Source organism: Pristiophorus japonicus, chromosome 17 (assembly GCF_044704955.1).
Source record: "Pristiophorus japonicus isolate sPriJap1 chromosome 17, sPriJap1.hap1, whole genome shotgun sequence".
Classification (NCBI taxonomy): Eukaryota; Metazoa; Chordata; class Chondrichthyes; family Pristiophoridae; genus Pristiophorus; species Pristiophorus japonicus.
The window spans coordinates 125,475,552-125,497,048 of NC_091993.1; the positions used below are offsets into that span (position 1 = coordinate 125,475,552).

At 47.2% G+C, this 21,497-nt stretch overlaps 1 protein-coding gene across 6 annotated transcripts in view; it reads right to left on the reverse strand.

The window, feature by feature from the left end:
- Nucleotides 1-21,497, reverse strand: part of LOC139228079 (suppressor of tumorigenicity 7 protein homolog) — a 197,262-nt gene that overhangs the window by 20,393 nt on the left and 155,372 nt on the right. For all 6 annotated transcript variants that reach the window (XM_070859248.1, XM_070859246.1, XM_070859250.1 and 3 more), the window contains 2 exons: nt 11,615-11,765; nt 1,727-1,819 (listed from right to left, as the gene is read on the reverse strand). In XM_070859248.1, the coding sequence (XP_070715349.1) occupies nt 1,727-1,819; nt 11,615-11,765 (244 nt within the window). The remainder of the gene's footprint in view (nt 1-1,726; nt 1,820-11,614; nt 11,766-21,497) is intronic.

Consider the following 21,497-nt stretch of genomic DNA (forward strand, 5'->3'; position numbering starts at 1 on the left):
TACTCAACAGTAAAACCGTGAACCCTTTTAGGGCTGCAGTATGCCAGGAATTTTCAGTGGGAATTGTCTGGACATTTTTTGACCTAATTATAGGAGGAAAGTTCAAAGCTAAACCTGCAGATATGCAACATGGAAACTGCTTTTTGTTTAAATTTTCAGTCATTTCTTTCAGAACTTGGAACACTAAATTTAATTTTTGTTAAAACAACTTCAAATTTCTATAGTGCTCCTCATGTATGACAGAGTTGGGGGGGGGGGGGCTGGGGGATGTGAACAATGAACAAAAGGGAGAAAGAGGAAAAGTTAGGGTGAAGACCCAAAAGCAAGGCTTCCGAAAGCAGGAAGGGAGGTGGCAAGGTGGAGGGAGTTAGGGATGGTGTTCCACAGGACAGGGACGCAATGTTTAAAAGTGTGACTGCCAATGGTGTACTCGGAGGCAAGGAGCTTGCCCATGCAAACAAGGTCCTGAAGGAATTTAGGAACAAAGGGTGGAAAAAAAGGGGTGAAAAAAAACAACGACCAGACGTCTCAAAGCGCTTTACAGACAGTTTACTTTACTTTTGGAGTGTAGTCACAGTTGTACTGTGGGAAATGCGGCAGCCAATTTGCGCACAAGCAACTCTCACAAACAGTAATGTGATAGTGACCAGATAATCTGTTTTTGTTACGTTGATTGAGGAAGAAATATTGGTCAGGACACCGGGTATAACTCCCCTGCTCTTCTTCGAAAGTCTTTTGGCCGAATGGGCTACTCCTGCACCTATTTTCTATGTTTCTTTTTACGCCCACCTGAGAGGGCAGACGGGACCTTGGTTTAACCTCGTCTCATTTGAAAGACGGCACCCTCCGACAGTGCAGCACTCCCTCAGCACTGCACTGGAGTGTCAGCCTAGATTTATGTGCTCAACTCCCTGGAGTGGGACTTGAACACACAACCTCCTGGCTCAGAGGCTCACATTAAACTCAGAGTGTGCTACCCACTGAGCCACAGCTGACACTGCAATTCTTGAAGACAAAAAGAACCTGCATTTATAGAGCACCGTTCACATCCGCAGGACGTCCTAACGCGCTTTGCAGCAAATGAAGTACTTTTTAAAGTATGGTCACTGTTGTAATGTAGGAAAGGCGGCAGCCAATTTACACACAGCAAGCTCCCACAAACAGCAATGAGATCAACGGCCAGTTAATCTGTATTTAGTTTTTGATGTTGGTTGAGGGTTAAATGCCATTCGGGACACTGGAGAAAACTCCCCTGCTCTTTCCTGAATAGTGCCACGGGATCTATCTTGTCCACCTGCAAAGGCAGTCAGGGACTCAGTTCAACGTCTCATCCATAAGACGGCACCTCTGACAGTGCAGCACTCCCTCAGGAACGCCTGCATTAGGTACTCATTCTGGCAGAGATGGGCTTTGGGGGAGGCGAGTGATAGGACTGTTGAACTCTGCGCAGAAGAGAACTAAGGTTGTAGCTGTAGCTTGCAGTGCATGGAAGTACCTGGGGAAGGTTTGATAAGTTAAACCTTGAGATGATAAAGGCACGTATCAGGGTTTCAGCGGCATTGAGGGAGAGGTAAGGGCAGGTGGAATAGGAACATAAGAATAACTGATACTAAGTTATTAAAACATGACTGTTACTTTTCTTAAAACTTTATTTAAGGTCTCATTTAATGGCAGAGAAAAGCAACATTCTTTATCAAGGTATAAAGGGTTGGATCATGGAACTTACATGGAAGCAACTCTCGGTCTGCTGTTTCTGTGCAGCTGGGGTATGGATAGAAAAGATGACCTTTCTCCAAGGGATATGGGATCATTCGAAAAGCTGAAAGTAGAACAGTAACACAGATAAGATACACAGTATACACTGTAATAAAGCACAGATGTTCCAGCAATGCTGCAGTCTCTAGAGTGAACGTTTCTCTTCTTGTGAGATCCTGGGTAATCATTGTAAAAGAAAAATAGTTCTGGCTTTAAATAACTGACCCTCAGACAAGGTAAACTTGATTGTGTGCGAGTAACTGAATGCACAGTGTCTATATAACCTGATGTAATTATGGCGCTAATCACAACACCAAACTCAGTTACTGCGCATGTTAATTTTGTTATCTTTGCTCAAATTGTCCTGCACTCATACTGTGAAAGGAACTATGCAACTCCCTCGCTTTAGGTTAATCTGATTTCCAGTGATCTATACGGAGGATATCCAAACCCCAGCCCACAGGCTCCATCTGGCTCACTTCAAGGTTTCAAACGGCCTACCAAACAGCTGATTGAAGAAAAGCCCATTGGCAGAAACAATTGATCAGCGAGTCCTTCGGGTCCCAATGGAACAGAATGAAGTGAAGGAGGGGAGAGAATTGGAGAGAGAGCGAGAGGCAGAGAGAGCGAGAAAGCACGGGGAGGGAGGGAGGGAGGGAGGAAGGGAGAGAGGGGGAGAGAGAGAGAAAGAGAGCGAGAGCGGGAGGGAGGAAGAGAGGGAGAACTTGACAGACAGAATTGAATGGAAGAAAGGAGGGAGATAAATAGATAGAGATAGAGAGAGAGAGAGAGAAACAGAATTGAAATGGAAGAAAGGAGATAGATAGATAGATAGATAGATAGATAGATAGATAGATAGATAGATAGATAGATAGATAGATAGATAGAGAGAGAGAGAGAATTGAAATGGAAGAAAGGAGATAGATAGATAGATAGATAGAGAGAGACAGACAGACAAGACAACTGAAGACAGACAGAATTGAAATGAAAGGAGAGAGAGCAAGAGACAGAATGTGAAATGGAAGGAAAGAGAGAGAGAGAGCAAGAGACAGAATTTGAAATGGAAGGAAGGAGAGAGAGCAAGAGCGCGAGACAGAATTGAAATAGGAGAGAGAAAGGGCAGGGAGAGACACACACAAAGTAAGATACGAAAGTGACGGTGGTGAAAGTACTGTAGTCTAACAGCCAAAAATTGCAAAATAATACTTTAGGGTGAGAAAGAAATGCCATATTCCCCAATTTTATGGTAATTATCAGATACAGCCCCATTCCTTAATTGTGGCATAGAGATCTGGTTCACTGCTCCAAAAGTTTCCAGGTAGATCAGAATATCCAAATGCTACTCGTGTCTCCTTGTTATGATACTTGGGAGAAGGCATTTACACCCCAAGCACCACATTGTTGAGGCACTGACGCAACTCTACCAGAGAGCAGGACAAAGGTCCACTCCCAACATTCACCCCTCAGTGCTGACAACCTGCTAGACAGCTCACTCAGAACGTAAATACATGTTCGTATGGCGCAAGGAAAGGATCACACGAGTCAGTACACTGACGTACAGAGGAGGCTGAGGGGAGACCTTTTTGAGGTGTATAAAATTATGAGGGGCCTGGATAGGACGGACCTATTTCCCTTAGCAGAGGGGTCAACAACCAGGGGCATAGATTTAAAGTAATTGGTAGGAAGTTTAGAGGGCATTTGATGGGAAATTTTTTCACCCAGAGGGTGGTGGGGGTCTGGAACTCGCTGCCTGAACGGGTGGTAGAGGCAGAAACCCTCACCACATTTAACAAAATACTTAGATGTGCACTTGAAGTGCCGTAACCCACAGGGCTACGGACCCAGAGCTGGAAAGTGGGATTAGGCGGGATAGCTCTTTCATGGCCGGCGCGGACACGATGGGCCGAATGGCCTCCTTCCGTGCTGTAAATTTCTGTGATTCTATGGTTCAAGGTGGATAGACAGGGGAAGCTAGTCCAGTGGGAGTTCATCACCTGCCCATCCTCTCAAGGCACCAGATCACCACATCTCTCACAAACATTGCAAAGCACTTCACATACAAAGAATTACAACGTCCACATAACAATTACCGCACTTCCCATGCAGCCTGTTAGTTTGCACACAGCAAAATCCCACAACCAGCAAAAAGAAAAATACACCAGTTAATTTGTTTTTTTGGATGGCACTGGTTGAGGGAGGAATGTTAGCCAGAACAGGAGAACTTCTGCTCCTCTTCTCAAACGGTGGCATGAGTTCTTCAACAGCAACCGAAATGTTTGGCGGTGAGGTCGGGGCGAAGTAGTGGCGAGGTCAGGGCGCAGGAGCGGGGAGAGATTGTAGAGGGACGTGATCGGGGCCCAGGAGAGGCGAGGGCCCAGGGGCCCAGCCCACACTGCGAAATGTGTGCGCACTCGGTCCGTGCAGTAGAGCTGGTCTCCAGTCGTCTTGGTTAATCCTTGCCTCTGTCAAGTCCGTGTGGTGGCTGGTGTGCAACGCCCACCACACGTTAAAAGAATCCACGCACAGGCATCTTCCACCCTTCAACATGCAGTCCGGGATCTGGAATATTAGGTCCTTCATTGAAACACCTGTGAAACATAGAAACATAGGAAATAGGTGCAGGTGTAGGCCATTCGGCCCTTCGAGCCTGCACCGCCATTCAATGAGTTCATGGCTGAACATGCAACTTCAGTACCCCATTCCTGCTTTCGCACCATACCCCTTGATCCCCCGAGTAGTAAGGACTACATCTAACTCCTTTTTGAATATATTTAATGAATTAGCCTCAACAACTTTCTGTGGTAGAGAATTCCACAGGTTCACAACTCTCTGGGTGAAGAAGTTTCTCCTCATCTCGGTCCGAAATGGCTTACCCCTTATCCTTAGACTGTGACCCCTGGTTCTGGACTTCCCCAACATTGGGAACATTCTTCCTGCATCTAACCTGTCTAAACCCATCAGAATTTTAAACGTTTCTATGAGATCCCCTCTCACTCTTCTGAACTCCAGTGAATACAAGCCCAGTTGATCCAGTCTTTCTTGATATGTCAGTCCCGCCATCCCGGGAAGTGGAAGCAAGTCACCCTCGTTTCGGGGGACTGCCTATGATGATGAAATGTCCTGGATTAGGGCAAGGATTCCCAAAGGATGGCGGCACCGACCACACTGAATTCCATCAGCCAGGCGTTAACCCGAGCTGTTCTTTGCCTGGGAGTGCTCGAGGTCTGGAAGTGAAAAAGCACCGATACTTTCATTTAATAAATGCGGAAGTTCACCAAATAATGGGCACAAACTGACCTTGCAAAGTCTGCTTAAAACTTCCCTTCTCACTCCCTCCCTCGAATGTTTCAACTTTAAGCTGTTCCACATCGAGGAGCAACTGGCAACACTTGGCTTTTATATAGATGCCTTAGTAAAGAAAAATATCCCGAGGCATTTCACAGGACACCAAACTAAAGGAGGTATTTGGAGCGGTAGGTTTTAAGGAGCGTCTGAAAGGAGGAGAGACAGTGATGGGGGCAGGGGGGGAATTTAGGAAGGGGATTCCACACCACGGGGGTAGCAGGCTGAAAGCACAGCTAACAATAGTTGAATGAAGTGAAAGGGAAATTCTGAGGAGTGGAAAGGTTGGGAGAGAGGGTATAGGGCCGGAGGTGGTTGTAGGTTGGGAGAGGGGTTATAGGGCCGGAGGAGGTTATAGGTTGGGAGAGAGGGTTATAGGGCCGGAGGAGGTTATAGGTTGGGAGAGAGGGTATAGGGCCGGAGGTGGTTGTAGGTTGGGAGAGAGGGTATAGGGCCGGAGGTGGTTGTAGGTTGGGAGAGGGGTTATAGGGCCGGAGGTGGTTGTAGGTTGGGAGAGGGGTTATAGGGCCGAAGGAGGTTATAGGTTGGGAGAGAGGGTATAGGGCCGGAGGTGGTTGTAGGTTGGGAGAGGGGTTATAGGGCCGAAGGAGGTTATAGGTTGGGAGAGAGGGTATAGGGCCGGAGGTGGTTGTAGGTTGGGAGAGGGGTTATAGGGCCGGAGGTGGTTGTAGGTTGGGAGAAGGGTTATAGGGCCGGAGGTGGTTATAGGTTGGGAGAGGGGTTATCGGGCTGGAGGTAGTTATAGGTTGGGAGAGGGGTTATCGGGCTGGAGGTAGTTATAGGTTGGGAGAGGGGTTATAGAGCCTGAGGAGGTTATAGGTTGGGAGAGGGGTTATAGGGCCGGAGGAGGTTATAGGTTGGGAGAGGTGTTATAGGGCCGGAGGTGGTTGTAGGTTGGGAGAGGGGTTATAGGGCCGGAGGTGGTTATAGGTTGGGAGAGAGGGTATAGGGCCGGAGGTGGTTATAGGTTGGGAGAGGGGTTATAGGGCCGGAGGAGGTTATAGGTTGGGAGAGGGGTTATAGGGCCGGAGGTGGTTGTAGGTTGGGAGAGGGGTTATAGGGCCGGAGGTGGTTGTAGGTTGGGAGAGGGGTTATAGGGCCGGAGGTGGTTGTAGGTTGGGAGAAGGGTTATAGGGCCGGAGGTGGTTATAGGTTGGGAGAGGGGTTATAGGGCCGGAGGAGGTTATAGGTTGGGAGAGGGGTTATAGGGCCGGAGGTGGTTGTAGGTTGGGAGAGGGGTTATAGGGCCGGAGGTGGTTGTAGGTTGGGAGAGGGGTTATAGGGCCGGAGGTGGTTGTAGGTTGGGAGAAGGGTTATAGGGCCGGAGGTGGTTATAGGTTGGGAGAGGGGTTATAGGGCCGGAGGAGGTTATAGGTTGGGAGAGGGGTTATAGGGCCGGAGGTGGTTATAGGTTGGGAGAGGGGTTATAGGGCCGGAGGAGGTTATAGGTTGGGAGAGGGGTTATAGGGCCGGAGGTGGTTATAGGTTGGGAGAGGGGTTATAGGGCCGGAGGAGGTTATAGGTTGGGAGAGGGGTTATAGGGCCGGAAGTGGTTATAGGTTGGGAGAGGGGTTATAGGGCCGGAGGTGGTTATAGGTTGGGAGAGGGGTTATAGGGCCGGTGGTGGTTATAGGTTGGGAGAGGGATTATAGGGCCGGAGGAGGTTATAGGGCCGGAGGTGGTTATAGGTTGGGAGAGGGGTTATAGGGACGGAGGAGGTTATAGGGCCGGAGGTGGTTATAGGTTGGGAGAGGGGTTATAGGGCCTGAGGAGGTTACAGGGAAAGGGGCAAAACCATGCAGGGATTTAAAGACACGGATGAAGATTTTGAGACGTTATGGGAACGGGAACCAACGTTGGTCATAAATCAGAATGAAAGTTTCGTCAGCCAAAACATTGGCATTCTCTTTCCGATACTGGCTGGACTGTTGTGTATTTTTCATAATCACTCTTTTCTCTGTCTGTTCGAGCCTGGTTTACGCTGGTAATTACAGGAGATAGGAGCAGCAGTCGGCCATTCGGCCCCTCGAGCCTGCTCTGCCATTCAATAAGATCATGGCTGATTGTCTACCTCCACCGTCCCGCACTATCCCCATATCCCTTGAAGGATGTTGAGTGGACGCATGCAGCTCAATGTGGTAAATAACTGAAGCATATTGAGAGGCAACAAGAATCAAACCCTTCCTTCAAAGTCTATGGGGCCGAAATCGGCCCTTTATTTAAGGCCTGTCACTGCGGCAGTAAGACCTTTCTGCCCAGGGGCAATCGGAGGGTGAGAAGGGGAAGGACACTGCCCGCCCCCCGCCCCGCTCTTGGCTCTGTTCCACCCTGTCCGGGACTCTGTTCTGTCCCCCCCACCCCCCCCCCCAAATTCCGTTCCACCCCGCCCCCGGACTCCGTTCCGCTCCCGGACTGTGTTGCGCTCTGCCCCCACCTCCAACAGCGCCCGAGATCGCTGGGAGGGCTCCCAAAAAACAAAGTCCCGAATATCGCTCCATTCTCCGCCCCATCTCCAAGGGCGCTAAATCTTCAGTTAATTCAAATTATCGGAAACGGGGCAGAGGGCAACTTTGGCCCCGTAGTATTCCAAGTAAAATCCAGCTAATGCATCGGCTCACATAACCCTGTCAGAGACCGATGGACCCACGCTTAATTTGAGCCAGTTATCGACCAACTTCTCATGACAGAGAGGAAATCTAGATTTAAACTTCCCAAGTAGTCATGTTATAAACCAGAGTGTACAGATACGTCCTTCTTACTCTTCCAGCGAACACAAACATATTCCAATCAATTCACGTGTACATGCAGAGACGGCAACAAATGCACGTCGCACAGAATGCATCTGCTCTCACACACTTAAAAACCTCCTAATAAACTTCACCCATTCCAAAGAACTCCCTCCAGCGTTTACAGCCTCTGATTATCAGTCAATAAGATTGAGAAGAAACGGCAATTAAATTTACATTCTAAAAAGAAATCTCCCCAGCCTCCAAGACATAATTAGCCCCCATCCCATCACCCACCCAGCTCAAACTACCTTCAATCAAGGTTCTGAGGCTCATGTTTACAGTGCCCTTGGGCTTTGTGTATCGGAAGGAAATAGAAGTGTTTTTATGTGAAGAAGAGTGGTAAAAGAATGTGTAGGTGCCTATGGGACCGAATGAGCAAAGTGATTTATGGTGATTTGTTTACAGAAAAAGGGGGGGGGAAAAGGTGAGTGATTGGTGAGAGGACGTAAAGCGAGCTTGGGTATTGTATTATTGCAGCTCTCCCCCAGCCTGCAGAGGCCATTTTAGATTTTTTTTTAAATTAGATTAATTCATTCTTGAGTAAAGTAGGAATGTATTCTAATCTACTTCCCCACCGATAACCTAATAAGCCACGGGTCAAGAAAACGGGCGTGAAGTGTCAGCCGTGGCCCAGTGGGCAGCACTCTCGCCTCTGAGTCAGAAGGTTGTGGGTTCCAGTTCCAGTCCCGCTCCAGGGACTTGAGCACAAAAATCTAGGCTGACACTCCCAGTGGTAGGATAAGGGGCAGGCCATTTAGGACTGAGATGAGGAGAAACTTCTTCACTCAGAGAGTTGTTGATGCCAGTTCATTGGATATATTCAAGAGGGAGTTAGATGTGGCCCTTACGGCTAAAGGGATCAAGGGTTATGGAGAGAAAGCAGGAAAGGGGTACTGAGGGAATGATCAGCCATGATCTTATTGAATGGTGGTGCAGGCTCGAAGGGCCGAATGGCCTACTCCTGCACCTATTTTCTATGTTTCTATGTGCAGTGCTGAGGGAGTGCTGCACTGTCGGAGGTGCCATCTTTTGGATGAGATATTAAACCGAGGCCCCGTCTGCTCTCTCAGGTAGATGTAAAAGATCCCATGGCACTATTTCGAAGAAGAGCAGGGGAGTTATCGCCGGTGTCCTGGCCAGTAATTATCCCTCAATCAACGTAACAAAAACAGATTATCTGGTCATCATCAAATTGCTGTTTGTGGGAGCTTGCTGTGCATAAACTGGCTGCCGCGTTTCCCACATTACAACAGTGACTACACTCAAAGTATTTCATTGGCTGTAAAGAACTTTAAGACGTTCGTTAGTCGGGAAATGCTAGATAAATGCAAGTCTTTCTTTATAGAGATCCAATTTCATCCCCAGTATGTCATGCAATTCTAAGAAGAGCAGGGTAGTTCTCCCTCTGTGTCCACAACAATAGTTATCCTTCAATCAACATCACTAAAACAGCCTATATGCTCATTAATGTTTATGGGATCTTGCTTGTGTGGAAATTAGCTGACACGTTTCCTATATTACAACAGTGACTGCACTTCAAAAAGTACTTCACTGGCTGTAAAGCGCTTCGGGACGTCCTGAGGTCGTGAAAGACGCTATATAAATGCAAGTTTCTTTCTTTTTAGATTCTGGTTCTATGCACGTGCTCAGGTCTATGTTAAAGATCCCATGGCACAATTCAACAAAAGAAAAGAGCAGGCTGTTCTCCCAGTGTCCTGGCCAAAATCATTCCCTCAACCAACACCACTAGCTAATTTCTTTCATTTCTGTTTGTGGGATTTTGCTGTGGGCAAGCTGACAATTGCCAATGAACCACCACACAATTAGTATGTGACGTAATTTGGGACGTTTGAGAGATGTGATGAGATGCGATATAAATTATGCTCATTATTTTCTTCCATGCTAAGATTAAGATATCAGCTTAGTCCTCCCTCTTGGTGCAGAGAAGGCCTCTGATTAAGTAGGGTGGTCTTTCTGAGAAGTACTGGCGGAGGTTACGTGGTCTGGAGGAACCTTCATTTGGTGGATCTCCTTCCAGTACATTTTTTTTACAACGTTCCTTGTAGGCATCATTGGCAAGGTCAGCATTTATATATGGTGGGCTGCCTTCTTGAATACTAGGCCACTTCAGAGGGTTATGAGTCAACCACGTTGGTGTAGGACTGGAATCACATATATACCAGACCGGGTAAGGACGGCAGATTTCCTTCCCTAAAGGACATTAGTGAACCAGATGGGTTTTACTTTTATTGAGATTTAAGTAAAATTCTCAAACTGCCATTGTGTGATTTGAACTCAAGGTTTCTAGATTATCGGTCCAGCAACATTACCACTACACAACCATACTTCTACTTTCATCCTCATCATTGCTGATTAATCCCATAGGTAAACTGTTCGGAGGTATCGGACAGGGGAGTACATATCCCCCCCTCCCCGCCTCTCTCACCCCCCCCTCCCCGCGCCTCTCACTCCCCCTCCCCTCCCCTCCCCTCCCGCCCCGCCTCTCTCTCTCTCCCCCCCTCTCCCCCCTCCCCGCCTCTCTCACCCCCCCTCCCCTCCCGCCCCGCCCTCTCTCCCCCCCTCCCCTCCCGCCCTCTCTCCCTCCCCCTCTCTCCCCCCCCCTCTCTTCCCCCCCTTCCCCCCCCTCCCCCTCTTCTCTCTCCCCCCCTCCCCCTCCTCTCTCTCCCCCCCTCCCCCCCCTCCCTCAATGTCAGCCGTGGCTCAGTGGGCAGCACACTTGCCTCTGAGTCAGAAGGTTGTGGGTTCAAGTCCCACTCCAGGGACTTGAGCACATAAATCTAGGCTGACACTCCAGTGCAGTACTGAGGGAGGTGCTGCACTGTTGGAGGTGCTGTCTTTCGGATGAGATGTTAAACCGAGGTCCCGTCTGCCCTCTGAAGTGGACGTAAAAGATCCCATGGCACTACTGCGAAGAAGAACAGGGGAGTTATCCCTGGTGTCCTGGGGCTAATATTTACCCCTCAATCAACATCACAAAAACAGATGATCAGGTCATTATCACATTGCTGTTTGTGGGAGCTTGCTGTGTGAAAATTGGCTGCCACGTTTCCTACATTACAACAGTGACTACACATGACTGTACATATCTTTCCCTAGCTCTCCTCCTTTAGCTTTCCCTAACGCATTCAGCAGTTTGATCTCAGGGTAACGATTGCCTAGTGGTTATGGTACTGGCAACCTAGGAGGTCGTGAGTTCAAATCTCACTGTGACAAGTGGTGTAACAGAATTGAATAAATCTGGAAACAAAAAGTGGTCAGATTGTCATAAAAGTCCAAGAGCTAGAAACTCAGTGCGCTGGTTTTATCTATTTTCAGTTCCTAGCTCGCCAAAGTTAACATACACTAACCAACAGGTAAACTGCAACTATATATTGCAGTTAAAATGCCAGCAAGGCTGGTATGAAAAGTAACACAGCTTATTCTGCTTTAACCAAATAAAGGTCTCAAAGGCCTTGATCAAGATTATTCCCCTCAACGAATCTCCCAATAAAGAGTCACATGCTGGAGAATAATCACATCAGACAGAGGTTTAGAACCAAGGGAATCCCTTCACATTCCAGTTAATCTTCATTACAAAAACAGCATGAGACTCGCAGTGCTCAGACCATCCAATTAAACAAGATCACTTGAAAATCGCTTTGAATTAGGTTAGTGAGCTTTGACACAAACAGCAAAAGGATACTTACTGCCTTCCCACGTACAGTGCAATAGGTTAAGGGCCCCCTCTACCCTCTTCCAGTGTTGAAGGTGAAAGAAAGCATATGCTATTGCTTCACTGTCTCCCCGCTTCAGAATGTGCTCTGGCGGCAAAATTAAACTTTTCATTTCTAGTAAATACTGGGGGGAAAAAATGGGAAAAGAAAAAAAAACTGATTAGTTCTTTAAAAAAAGAAACCATATCAAAGTGTAACCATCTTTAAATATATGGTAATAGGAGGGATTCATTTTACAGACGGTGGTATAATCAAGAGGCATAGCTTCAGAAGGCAGGGAGCATCAGGATTAAAGTTTATTTTGGACAATTTCTCACACCAAAATTTTGTGCAACCCCCTAAATTAGACATATTAGACAAATCACAGTATTTTTGATATGATCTCAACTTTACTCCAGTGGGAAATCAACATCTTCAGACGTGAACCTCACTCACTCCTTCCACCTCTCCTCTTCGTGAACCTCTCTCACTCCTTTCCCCTCTCCTGTTCGTGAACCCCTCTCACTCTTCCCCCCTCTCCTGTTCGTGAACCTCCTACACTCCTTCCCCCTCTCCTGTTCGTGAACCTCTCTCACTCCTTCCCTCTCCTGTTCGTGAACCTCCTACACTCCTTTCCCCCTCTCCTGTTCGTGAACCTCTCTCACTCCTTCCCTCTCCTGTTCGTGAACCTCCTACACTCCTTCCTCCTCTCCTGTTCGTGAACCTCCTACACTCCTTCCCCCTCTCCTATTTGTGAACCTCCTACACTCCTTCCCTCTCTCCTGTTCGTGAACCTCCCTCACTCCTTCCCCCTCTCCTATTCATGAACCTTTCCCACACCTCCCTCCTAGGAGGTTCTGGGTTGCCAGCAAGGGCCACGTTGTGCAGAGGAACTGATAATTCATACAATGAATCTCTCTGCCCTCAAGAAAGAACACACAGCACAACAGTAACGACGTGAAGAGATACAAACCCTGCAAACCTGATTCTTATTGCACAAGCAGCCAGATTTTATTGCCCACATTTGCAATTATAAACTGCAATACTTTGCGTTAGAAAGTTATAATTCAATAAATCCTATAACCTTTGGATAAAAGTCAAAGAACCTATTACAAGGTGTGGGCAACGATCCCAGTTGAGCAGATTCTCTCAAACAACCCTGGAAATCCAAGAGATTGTAAATGAGTTATCAATTCCCTTACGAGAGCAAGGACTTCACAGCTCATGAACTGCACAAATTATATACATATGGTCATGTAAAATCTCAGCAGTGCACGGAGTGCAGAGTGCATCATATATTAAAATTACAGTACAGCAGTGTTGCGTACAGTGCGTTAAATGACAGTAACGCACTTCTAGCCTTTCAATTTTTGCAATTAAAAGTTACAAGCTCTGATCCAACTCCTCCTTGAACTATGTAGTGCCTCTGAACATCAAGCAGAATCTTCCCTTTGCAATCATGTCCTCCTCCAGTACTCCCCCTGTCAAAGCGTTCCATATTCCAACAGCAACCTGCACGAACAAATTGCTCCTAACTGAGCTCCACATTCTTCTTAGTAACAATTTCAATTTGAATCCCCCTCGTCACTAACTCACCACGTTGAGGAAATAACCTCTCCTTATTCACCCCATCAAGTGTCATTACAAGCTCCACTCCATCGAAATACTGCCATTGCAATCACCCATGGGTGTCAGCCGTGGCTCAGTGGGCAGCACCCTCTCCTGAGTCAGAAGGTCGTGGGTTCAAGTCCCACTCCACACACTTGAGCACAAAAATCCAGGCCGACACTCCCAGTGCAGTACTGAGGGAGCACTGCACTCCGGAGGTGCCATCTTTCGGATGAGACGTTAAACCGAGGCCCCACCTGCCCTCGCAGGTGGACATGGCACTATTTTGAAGAGCATGGGAGTTATTCCCCGAGTCCAGGTCAATATTTATCCTTCAATCAACAGAACAAAAATAAAACAGATTATCTGGTCATTATCACTTTGCTGTTTATGGGAGCTTGCATTATAACAGTGACTACACTTCAAAAAGTTCTTCACTGATGGAGCACTGCATGATCAGCCATGATCATACTGAATGGTGGTGCAGTCTCGAAGGGCCGAATGGCAAACTCCTGAACCTATTTTCTATGTTTCATTGGCTGTAAAACGCTTTGGGACATCGGTGGTCGTGAAAAATTTTATATAAACGCAAGTCCTTCTTTCTATCTTTTTGCTGTTCGCAAATTGGCTACCGTGTTTCCTACATTACAACAGTGATGGAGTGGAGCTAAATTTCAGGACAAACAGGAATCTGTTCAACCTCCGCTGCCTCCAGGCCAGATCCAAGGTCGTCCCGTCCTCCGTCATTGAATTACAGTACGCAGACGACGCTTGCGTCTGCGCACACTTGGAGGCCGAACTCCAAGCCATCGTCAAACCTTCACCGAGGCATACGAGAGCATGGGCCTTACACTAAACATCCGTAAGACAAAGGTCCTCTACCAACCTGCCCCCAGCACACAGCACTGCCCCCCCCCCGCCCCCCCGATTACCAAAATCCACAACGAAGCCTTGGACAACATGGGCCATTTTCCATACCTCGGGAGCCTACTGGCAACAAGGGCAGACATCGACAACGAGGTCCAACTTCAGTGCGCCAGTGCAACCTTCGGTCGCCTGAGGAAGAGAGTGTTTGAAGACCAGGACCTCAAACCCGGAACCAAGCTCATGGTCTACAGGGCTGTAGTGATTCCCACCCTCCTGTATGGCTCAGAGACATGGACCATGTACAGCAGGCACCTCAAAACACGGGAGAAGTACCATCAGCGCTGCCTCCGCAAGATGCTGCAAATTCATTGGCAGGACAGGCGCACCAACGTCAGTGTCCTCGCTCAGGCCAACATCCCCAGCATCGAAGCATTGACCACGCTCGACCAGCTCCGTTGGACGGGCCACATTGTTCGCATGCCTGACGCAAGACTCCCAAAACAAGTGCTCTACTCGGAGCATCAACATGGCAAGCAAGCCCCAGGTGGGTAGAGGCAATGCTTCGAGGGCCCCCTCAAAGCCTCATTGATAAAGTGCAACATCCCCACCGACACCTGGAAATCCCTGGCACAAGACCGCTCAAAGTGGAGAAAAAGCATCCGGGAAGGCGTTGAACACTTCGCCGAGAGCATGCCGAAGCCAAGCATAGATAGCGGAAGGAGCGTGCGGCAAACCAGACTCCCCACCCACCCTTTCCTTCAACCACTGTCTGCCCCACCTGTGACAGAGACTGTAGGTCCTACATTGGACTCATCAGTCACCTGAGAACTCATTCTTAGTGTGGAAGCAAGCCCTCCTCAACCCTGCAGGACTGCCTAAGAGAGATTACAACAGTGGTTACACTTCAAAAAGAAAAGTGCTGTAAAGCACTTCCCCAAAAATTGGCTGTAAAGCACTTCAGGACACGGTGATTGTGAAAAGCGCTATATAAATGCAAATCTTTCTGTCTTTCACTCTCACTGTACCAAAACTGTTACAATAATCTAAAAAAGATAAAATTGACAATGCTGCAAATCTGTAACATACAGAAAATGCTGGAAATGTACTGGGAGCCAGCTTCTGCAAAGGGGACAGAGTTTCCACTTGTGGGGAAGAGCATATCTCGAGGCCATCAATGTAAGATAGGGAAACTTGTGTTAGAGAAATTGATGGGATTGAAAGCCGATAAATCCCTGGGGCCTGATAGTCTACATCCTAAGGAAGTGGCCATAGAAATAGTGGATGCATTGGTGATCATTTTCCAACAACTCTGGATCAGTTCCTATGGACTGGAGGGTAGCTAATGTAACACCACTGTTTAAAAAAGGAGGGAGAGAGAAAACGGGTAATTATAGACCGGTTAGCCTGACATCAGTAATGGGGAAAATGTTGGAATCAATTATTAAAGATGAAATAGCAGCGCATTTGGAAAGCAGAGACAGGATTGGTCCAAGTCAGCATGGATTTATGAAAGGGAAATCATGCTTGACAAATCTTCTGGAATTTTTTGAGGCTGTAACTAGTATAGTGGACAAGGGAGAACCAGTGGATGTGGTGTATTTGGACTTTCAAAAGGGAACATTAAGACGGATTGCAAAAGTTTCTATAGATATGTAAAGAGAAAAAGGTTAGTAAAGACAAACGTAGGTCCCCTGCAGTCAGAATCAGGGGAAGTCATAACGGGGAACAAAGAAATGGCGGACCAATTGAACAAGTACTTTGGTTCGGTATTCACTGAGGAGGACACAAACAACCTTCCAGATATAAAAGGGGTCGGAGGGTCTAGTAAGGAGGAGGAACTGAGGGAAATCCTTATTAGTCGGGAAATTGTGTTGGGGAAATTGATGGGATTGAAGGCCGATAAATCCCCAGGGCCTGATGGACTGCATCCCAGAGTACTTAAGGAGGTGGCCTTGGAAATAGTGGATGCATTGACAGTTATTTTCCAACATTCCATTGACTCTGGATCAGTTCCTATCGAGTGGAGGGTAGCCAATGTAAACCCACTTTTTAAAAAAGGAGGGAGAGAGAAAACGGAATTATAGACCGGTCAGCCTGACATTGGTAGTGGGTAAAATGATGGAATCAATTGTTAAGGATGTCATAGCAGTGCATTTGGAAAGAGGTAATATGATAGGTCCAAGTCAGCATGGATTTGTGAAAGGGAAATCATGCTTGACAAATCTTCTGGAATTTTTTGAGGATGTTTCCAGTAGAGTGGACAAGGGAGAACCAGTTGATGTGGTATATTTGGACTTTCAGAAGGCTTTCGACAAGGTCCCACACAAGAGATAATGTGCAAAGTTAAAGCACATGGGATTGGGGGTAGTGTGCTGACATGGATTGAGAACTGGTTGTCAGACAGGAAACAAAGAGTAGGAGTAAATGGGGACTTTTCAGAATGGCAGGCAGTGACTAGTGGGGTACCGCAAGGTTCTGTGCTGGGGCCCCAGCTGTTTACACTGTACATTAATGATTTAGACGAGGGGATTAAATGTAGTATCTCCAAATTTGCGGATGACACTAAGTTGGGTGGCAGTGTGAGCTGCGAGGAGGATGCTATGAGGCTGCAGAGCGACTTGGATACTTAGGTGAGTGGGCAAATGCATGGCAGATGAAGTATAATGTGGATAAATGTGAGGTTATCCACTTTGGTGGTAAAAACAGAGAGACAGATTATCTGAATGGTGACAGATTAGGAAAAGGGGAGGTGCAAAGAGACCTGGGTGTCATGGTACATCAGTCATTGAAGGTTGGCATGCAGGTACAGCAGGCGGTTAAGAAAGCAAATGGCATGTTGGCCTTCATAGCGAGGGGATTTGAGTACAGGGGCAGGGAAGTGTTGCTACAATTGTACAGGGCCTTGGTGAGGCCACACCTGGAATATTGTGTACAGTTTTGGTCTCCTAACCTGAGGAAGGACATTCTTGCTATTGAGGGAGTGCAGCGAAGGTTCACCAGACTGATTCCCGGGATGGCGGGACTGACATATCAAGAAAGACTGGATCAACTGGGCTTGTATTCACTGGAGTTCAGAAGAATGAGAGGGGACCTCATAGAAACGTTTAAAATTCTGACGGGGTTAGACAGGTTAGATGCAGGAAGAATGTTCCCAATGTTGGGGAAGTCCAGAACCAGGGGACACAGTCTAAGGATAAGGGGGAAGCCATTTAGGACCGAGATGAGGAGGAATTTCTTCACCCAGAGAGTGGTGAACCTGTGGAATTCTCTACCACAGAAAGTTGTTGAGGCCAATTCACTAAATATATTCAAAAAGGAGTTAGATGTAGTCCTTACTACTCGGGGGATCAAGGGGTATGGTGAGAAAGCAGGAATGGGGTACTGAAGTTGCATGTTCAGCCATGAACTCATTGAATGGCGGTGCAGGCTAGAAGGGCCGAATGGCCTACTCCTGCACCTATTTTCTATGTTTCTATGTCCCATACAAGAGATTGGTGTGCAAAATCAAAGCACATGGTATTGGGGGTAATGTACTGATGTGGATAGAGAACTGGTTGGCAGACAGGAAGCAGAGAGTCGGGATAAACGGGTCCTTTTCAGAATGGCAGGCAGTGACTAGTGGAGTACCGTAGGGCTCAGTGCCGCGACCCCAGCTCTTTACAATATACATTAATGATTTAGATGAAGGAATTGAGTGTAATATCTCCAAGTTTGCAGATAACACTAAACTGAGTGGCGGTGAGAGCTCTGAGGAGGCCGCTAAAAAGCTGCATGGGCAAATACATGACAGATGCAGTATAATGTTGATAAATATGAGGTTATCCACTTTGGGGGCAAAAACACGAAGGCAGAATATAATCTGAATGGTGACAGATTAGGAAAAAGGGAGGTGCAACGAGACCTGGGTGTCATGGTTCATCAGTCATTGAAGGTTGGCATGCAGGTACAGCAGGCGGTGAAGAAGGCAAATGGCCTTCATAGCTAGGAGATTTGAGGATAGGAGCAGGGAGGTCTTATTGCAGTTGTACAGGGCCTTGGTGAGGCCTCACCTGGAGTATTGTGTACAGTTTTGGTCTCCTAACTTGAGGAAGGACATTCTTGTTATTGAGGGAGTGCAGTGAAGGTTCACCAGACTGATTCCCAGGATGGCAGGACTGACATATCAAGAAAGACTGGATCAACTGGGCTTGTATTCACTGGAGTTCAGAAGAATGAGAGGGGATCTCATAGAAATGTTTAAAATTCTGACGGGTTTAGACAGGTTAGATGCAGGAAGAATGTTCCCAATGTTGGGGAAGTCCAGAACCAGGGGTCACAGTCTAAGGATAAGGGGTAAGCCATTTCGGACCGAGATGAGGAGAAACTTCTTCACCCAGAGAGTGGTGAACCTGTGGAATTCTCTACCCCAGGAAGTTGTTGAGGCCAATTCACTAAATATATTCAAAAAGGAGTTAGATGAGGTCCTTACTACTAGGAGCATCAAGGGGTATCGCGAGAAAGCAGGAATGGGGTACTGAAGTTGCATGTTCAGCCATGAACTCATTGAATGGCGGTGCAGGCTTGAATGGCCTACTCCTGCACCTATTTTCTATGTTTCTATGTTGATGCCAGTTCATTGGATATATTCAAGAGGGAGTTAGATATGGCCCTTATGGCTAAAGGGATCAAGGGGTATGGAGAGAAAGCAGTAAGGTGGTACCGAGAGAATGATCAGCCATGATCAGCCATTGAATGGCGGTGCAGGCTCGAAGGGCCGAATGGCCTACTCCTGCACCTATTTTCTATGTTTCTATAACCCTTTACTCCCTTAACATTCAAAGATCTGTCTATTTCAGCCTTTAATATATTCAATGACCCAGCATCCACAGCTCTCTGGGGCAGAGAATTTCACAGATTTACAACCCTGAGAGAAGAAATTCCTCCTCATCTCAGTTTTAAATGAGCTGCCCCTTATTCTGAAACTATGCCCCCTGGTTAGATGAGGAAAGATGGGAGGAGGGGCGAGTGGAGCATAAACGCCGGCATGGACTGGTTGGGTCGAATGGCCTGTTTCTGTGCCGTGTATCCTGTGTAATCCTATGCTAATAATTTGGGCATGTAGCCTACATCAATAAAGGCTTGTCCTTTATTTGGCATTGCAAGCTCTCTTTCAACAGACTGCACTTTTGCAAAGGAAGCTCTGTGAAGTGATGGTTTTGAAGGAGGAATAGAGGGGCTGGCATGGGAAATGGAGAGGAGTGTGAAAGCAAAGTTTGCACCCAGAATATCCCAAAGCGCTTCACAGCCAATTAACTACTTTTGAAGTGCAGTCACTGTTGGTAATGTAGGTAACACACATGGCAAATTTCTCACAGTAAGTCCCACAAGCAACAATGAGATCAATGAGCAAATCATTTATTTTAATGATGATAGCTGAGGGATAAACGTCGGCCAGGACACCAGGTGAAGTCCCGGCTCTTCTTCGAAATAGTGCCACGGGGTCATCCAAAGGCCAACGACTCTGACAGTGCTGCACTCCCTCAGTACTGCACTGAAGTGTCAGTCTGGATTATGTCCTCAAGACTTTGTGGCTTGAACCCACGACCTTCTGACTTAGAGGTGCGAGCGCTGCCAACTGGGCCGAGGTGGACAATGTTTCACTATTACATTAGATGCCATTCAGAGCGTAACCAAGGGCACCTGTAAGAAGGGTGACCATTTCACCAATTCCATCTTAACGGTTGCTGGGAGCACATAAAAGATTTGACAGTATGATCTCAAAATACCAATGGGCAACACAGGCCTGTGGTCAAATCCATGCTTCAGCAACTTCGGTTCATTAAATGGCAGTTAACTGTCCAATCAAACTTATATGCACAAGGCAAAGAACCCTTGGAGCAAACTCTCTGTCCACCCTCCCACTCGGTGCAGAACCTAGCAAAGGGGCCTCCAACTTATTTTTTCTAATATAGGTAGGACCTCAAATCTTTGAAGAATATTAATTGCACACAAGTTTTCAATGATGGTCAACATTGGAAAGGTGAATTGTCAAAACTCGCTCGCTCGCTACCCACGGGTTCCAGCTCAGTCTGCACTGGAGCCCAGGCTCAGGAGCAGCAGCTTTGGTCCAATCCACTCTCGGGATGTGGGAGTCGCTGGCAAGGCCGACAGTGACTGCCCATCCCTAGTCGACCTGAGGCGGTGGTGCTGGGCCTTCCCCTCGATAGTTTCTGCAGCAGTTCTGATAGCCGACTGGAGTCACCTATAGTTCAGACCGGGTGAGGGCGGCAGATATCCTTCCCTAAAGGGACATCAGTGACGCTGTTGGGTTTTTATGACAATCCGACAGCTTCATGGTCACTTTTAAGGTTACCAGCTTTTTATTTCCAGGCTGATTTATTTATTTGGTTACTTATTTATTTATTTTTTTAAATTGGATTCAAATTCTCAGACTGCAATGCTGAGATTTGAACTTGTGTCCTCTGGATTATTGGGGTCAAATGATGTTTGATCACACTCCTGTGAAGTGCCTTGAGATGTTTAAGTACATTGACAGCGCTTTTACAAGGTGTTATTAACAATGAAGTGGAGTTGATGCAGCCATAATCTTACTAGATGGCGGAGCAGGTCTCAAGGGTCCGTATGGCCTACTCCTGCTGATCCTATTTCTTATATTCTTATGAGCCACATAAGGAGGTATTAGCGCAGGTGACCAAAAGCTTGGTCAAAGAGGTAGGTTTTAAGGAGCGTCGTAAAGGGGGGGTGGGGGGGGGGGGGGGGGGAGAGGGTGGCGGAGAGGGTTAGGAAAGGAATTCCAGAGTTTACCACAGAGGAGACTTTGGTCCACATCACATTCTTGCCTGATTCTGACCCATTTCCCAAGAGTGAAGGTACAATGGAAAGTTCTAACCTAGTCCCTACTGGATCTGCTATACGATATCCAAGAACCCGAGGTGCAAAATGAGTCATTGTGTGGTCTCCGCAAAAGGGCAGAAGGAGCACGTCAGATAGCAGAGGAGGGCAAGAAGTTTCAGGGTTTCTTGTTTCTAATAAAAATATATATATAAAATCAGCTTCTTCAATTTGGAATGTTTCTTCACGCCAACTCGAAACATCGCAGAGACTGGCTTGAGTTAGAGGGGTGCCCACTGTAATGTAAGCACCTGTGAGTATGCTCACAGGTTTGTGGAGCTGTTGAGTTGGGAGTGGCTAGGCCAGTCACATGATGTTCACAAGACTCAATAAAACCCCAGCCAGTTGGGTTCAGGGGATCCACGATGAGGCAGGTGGTTGTGAGCCTGGTGGATGAACTGGTAATGTGTCGTGTGATTGTTAAACCTTTTGCGAATAGATCTCAATAGCAATGTGTTGCTATGAATTCTTAAGCAAAGAACCCATGAAGCAAATACATTACACCCACCTG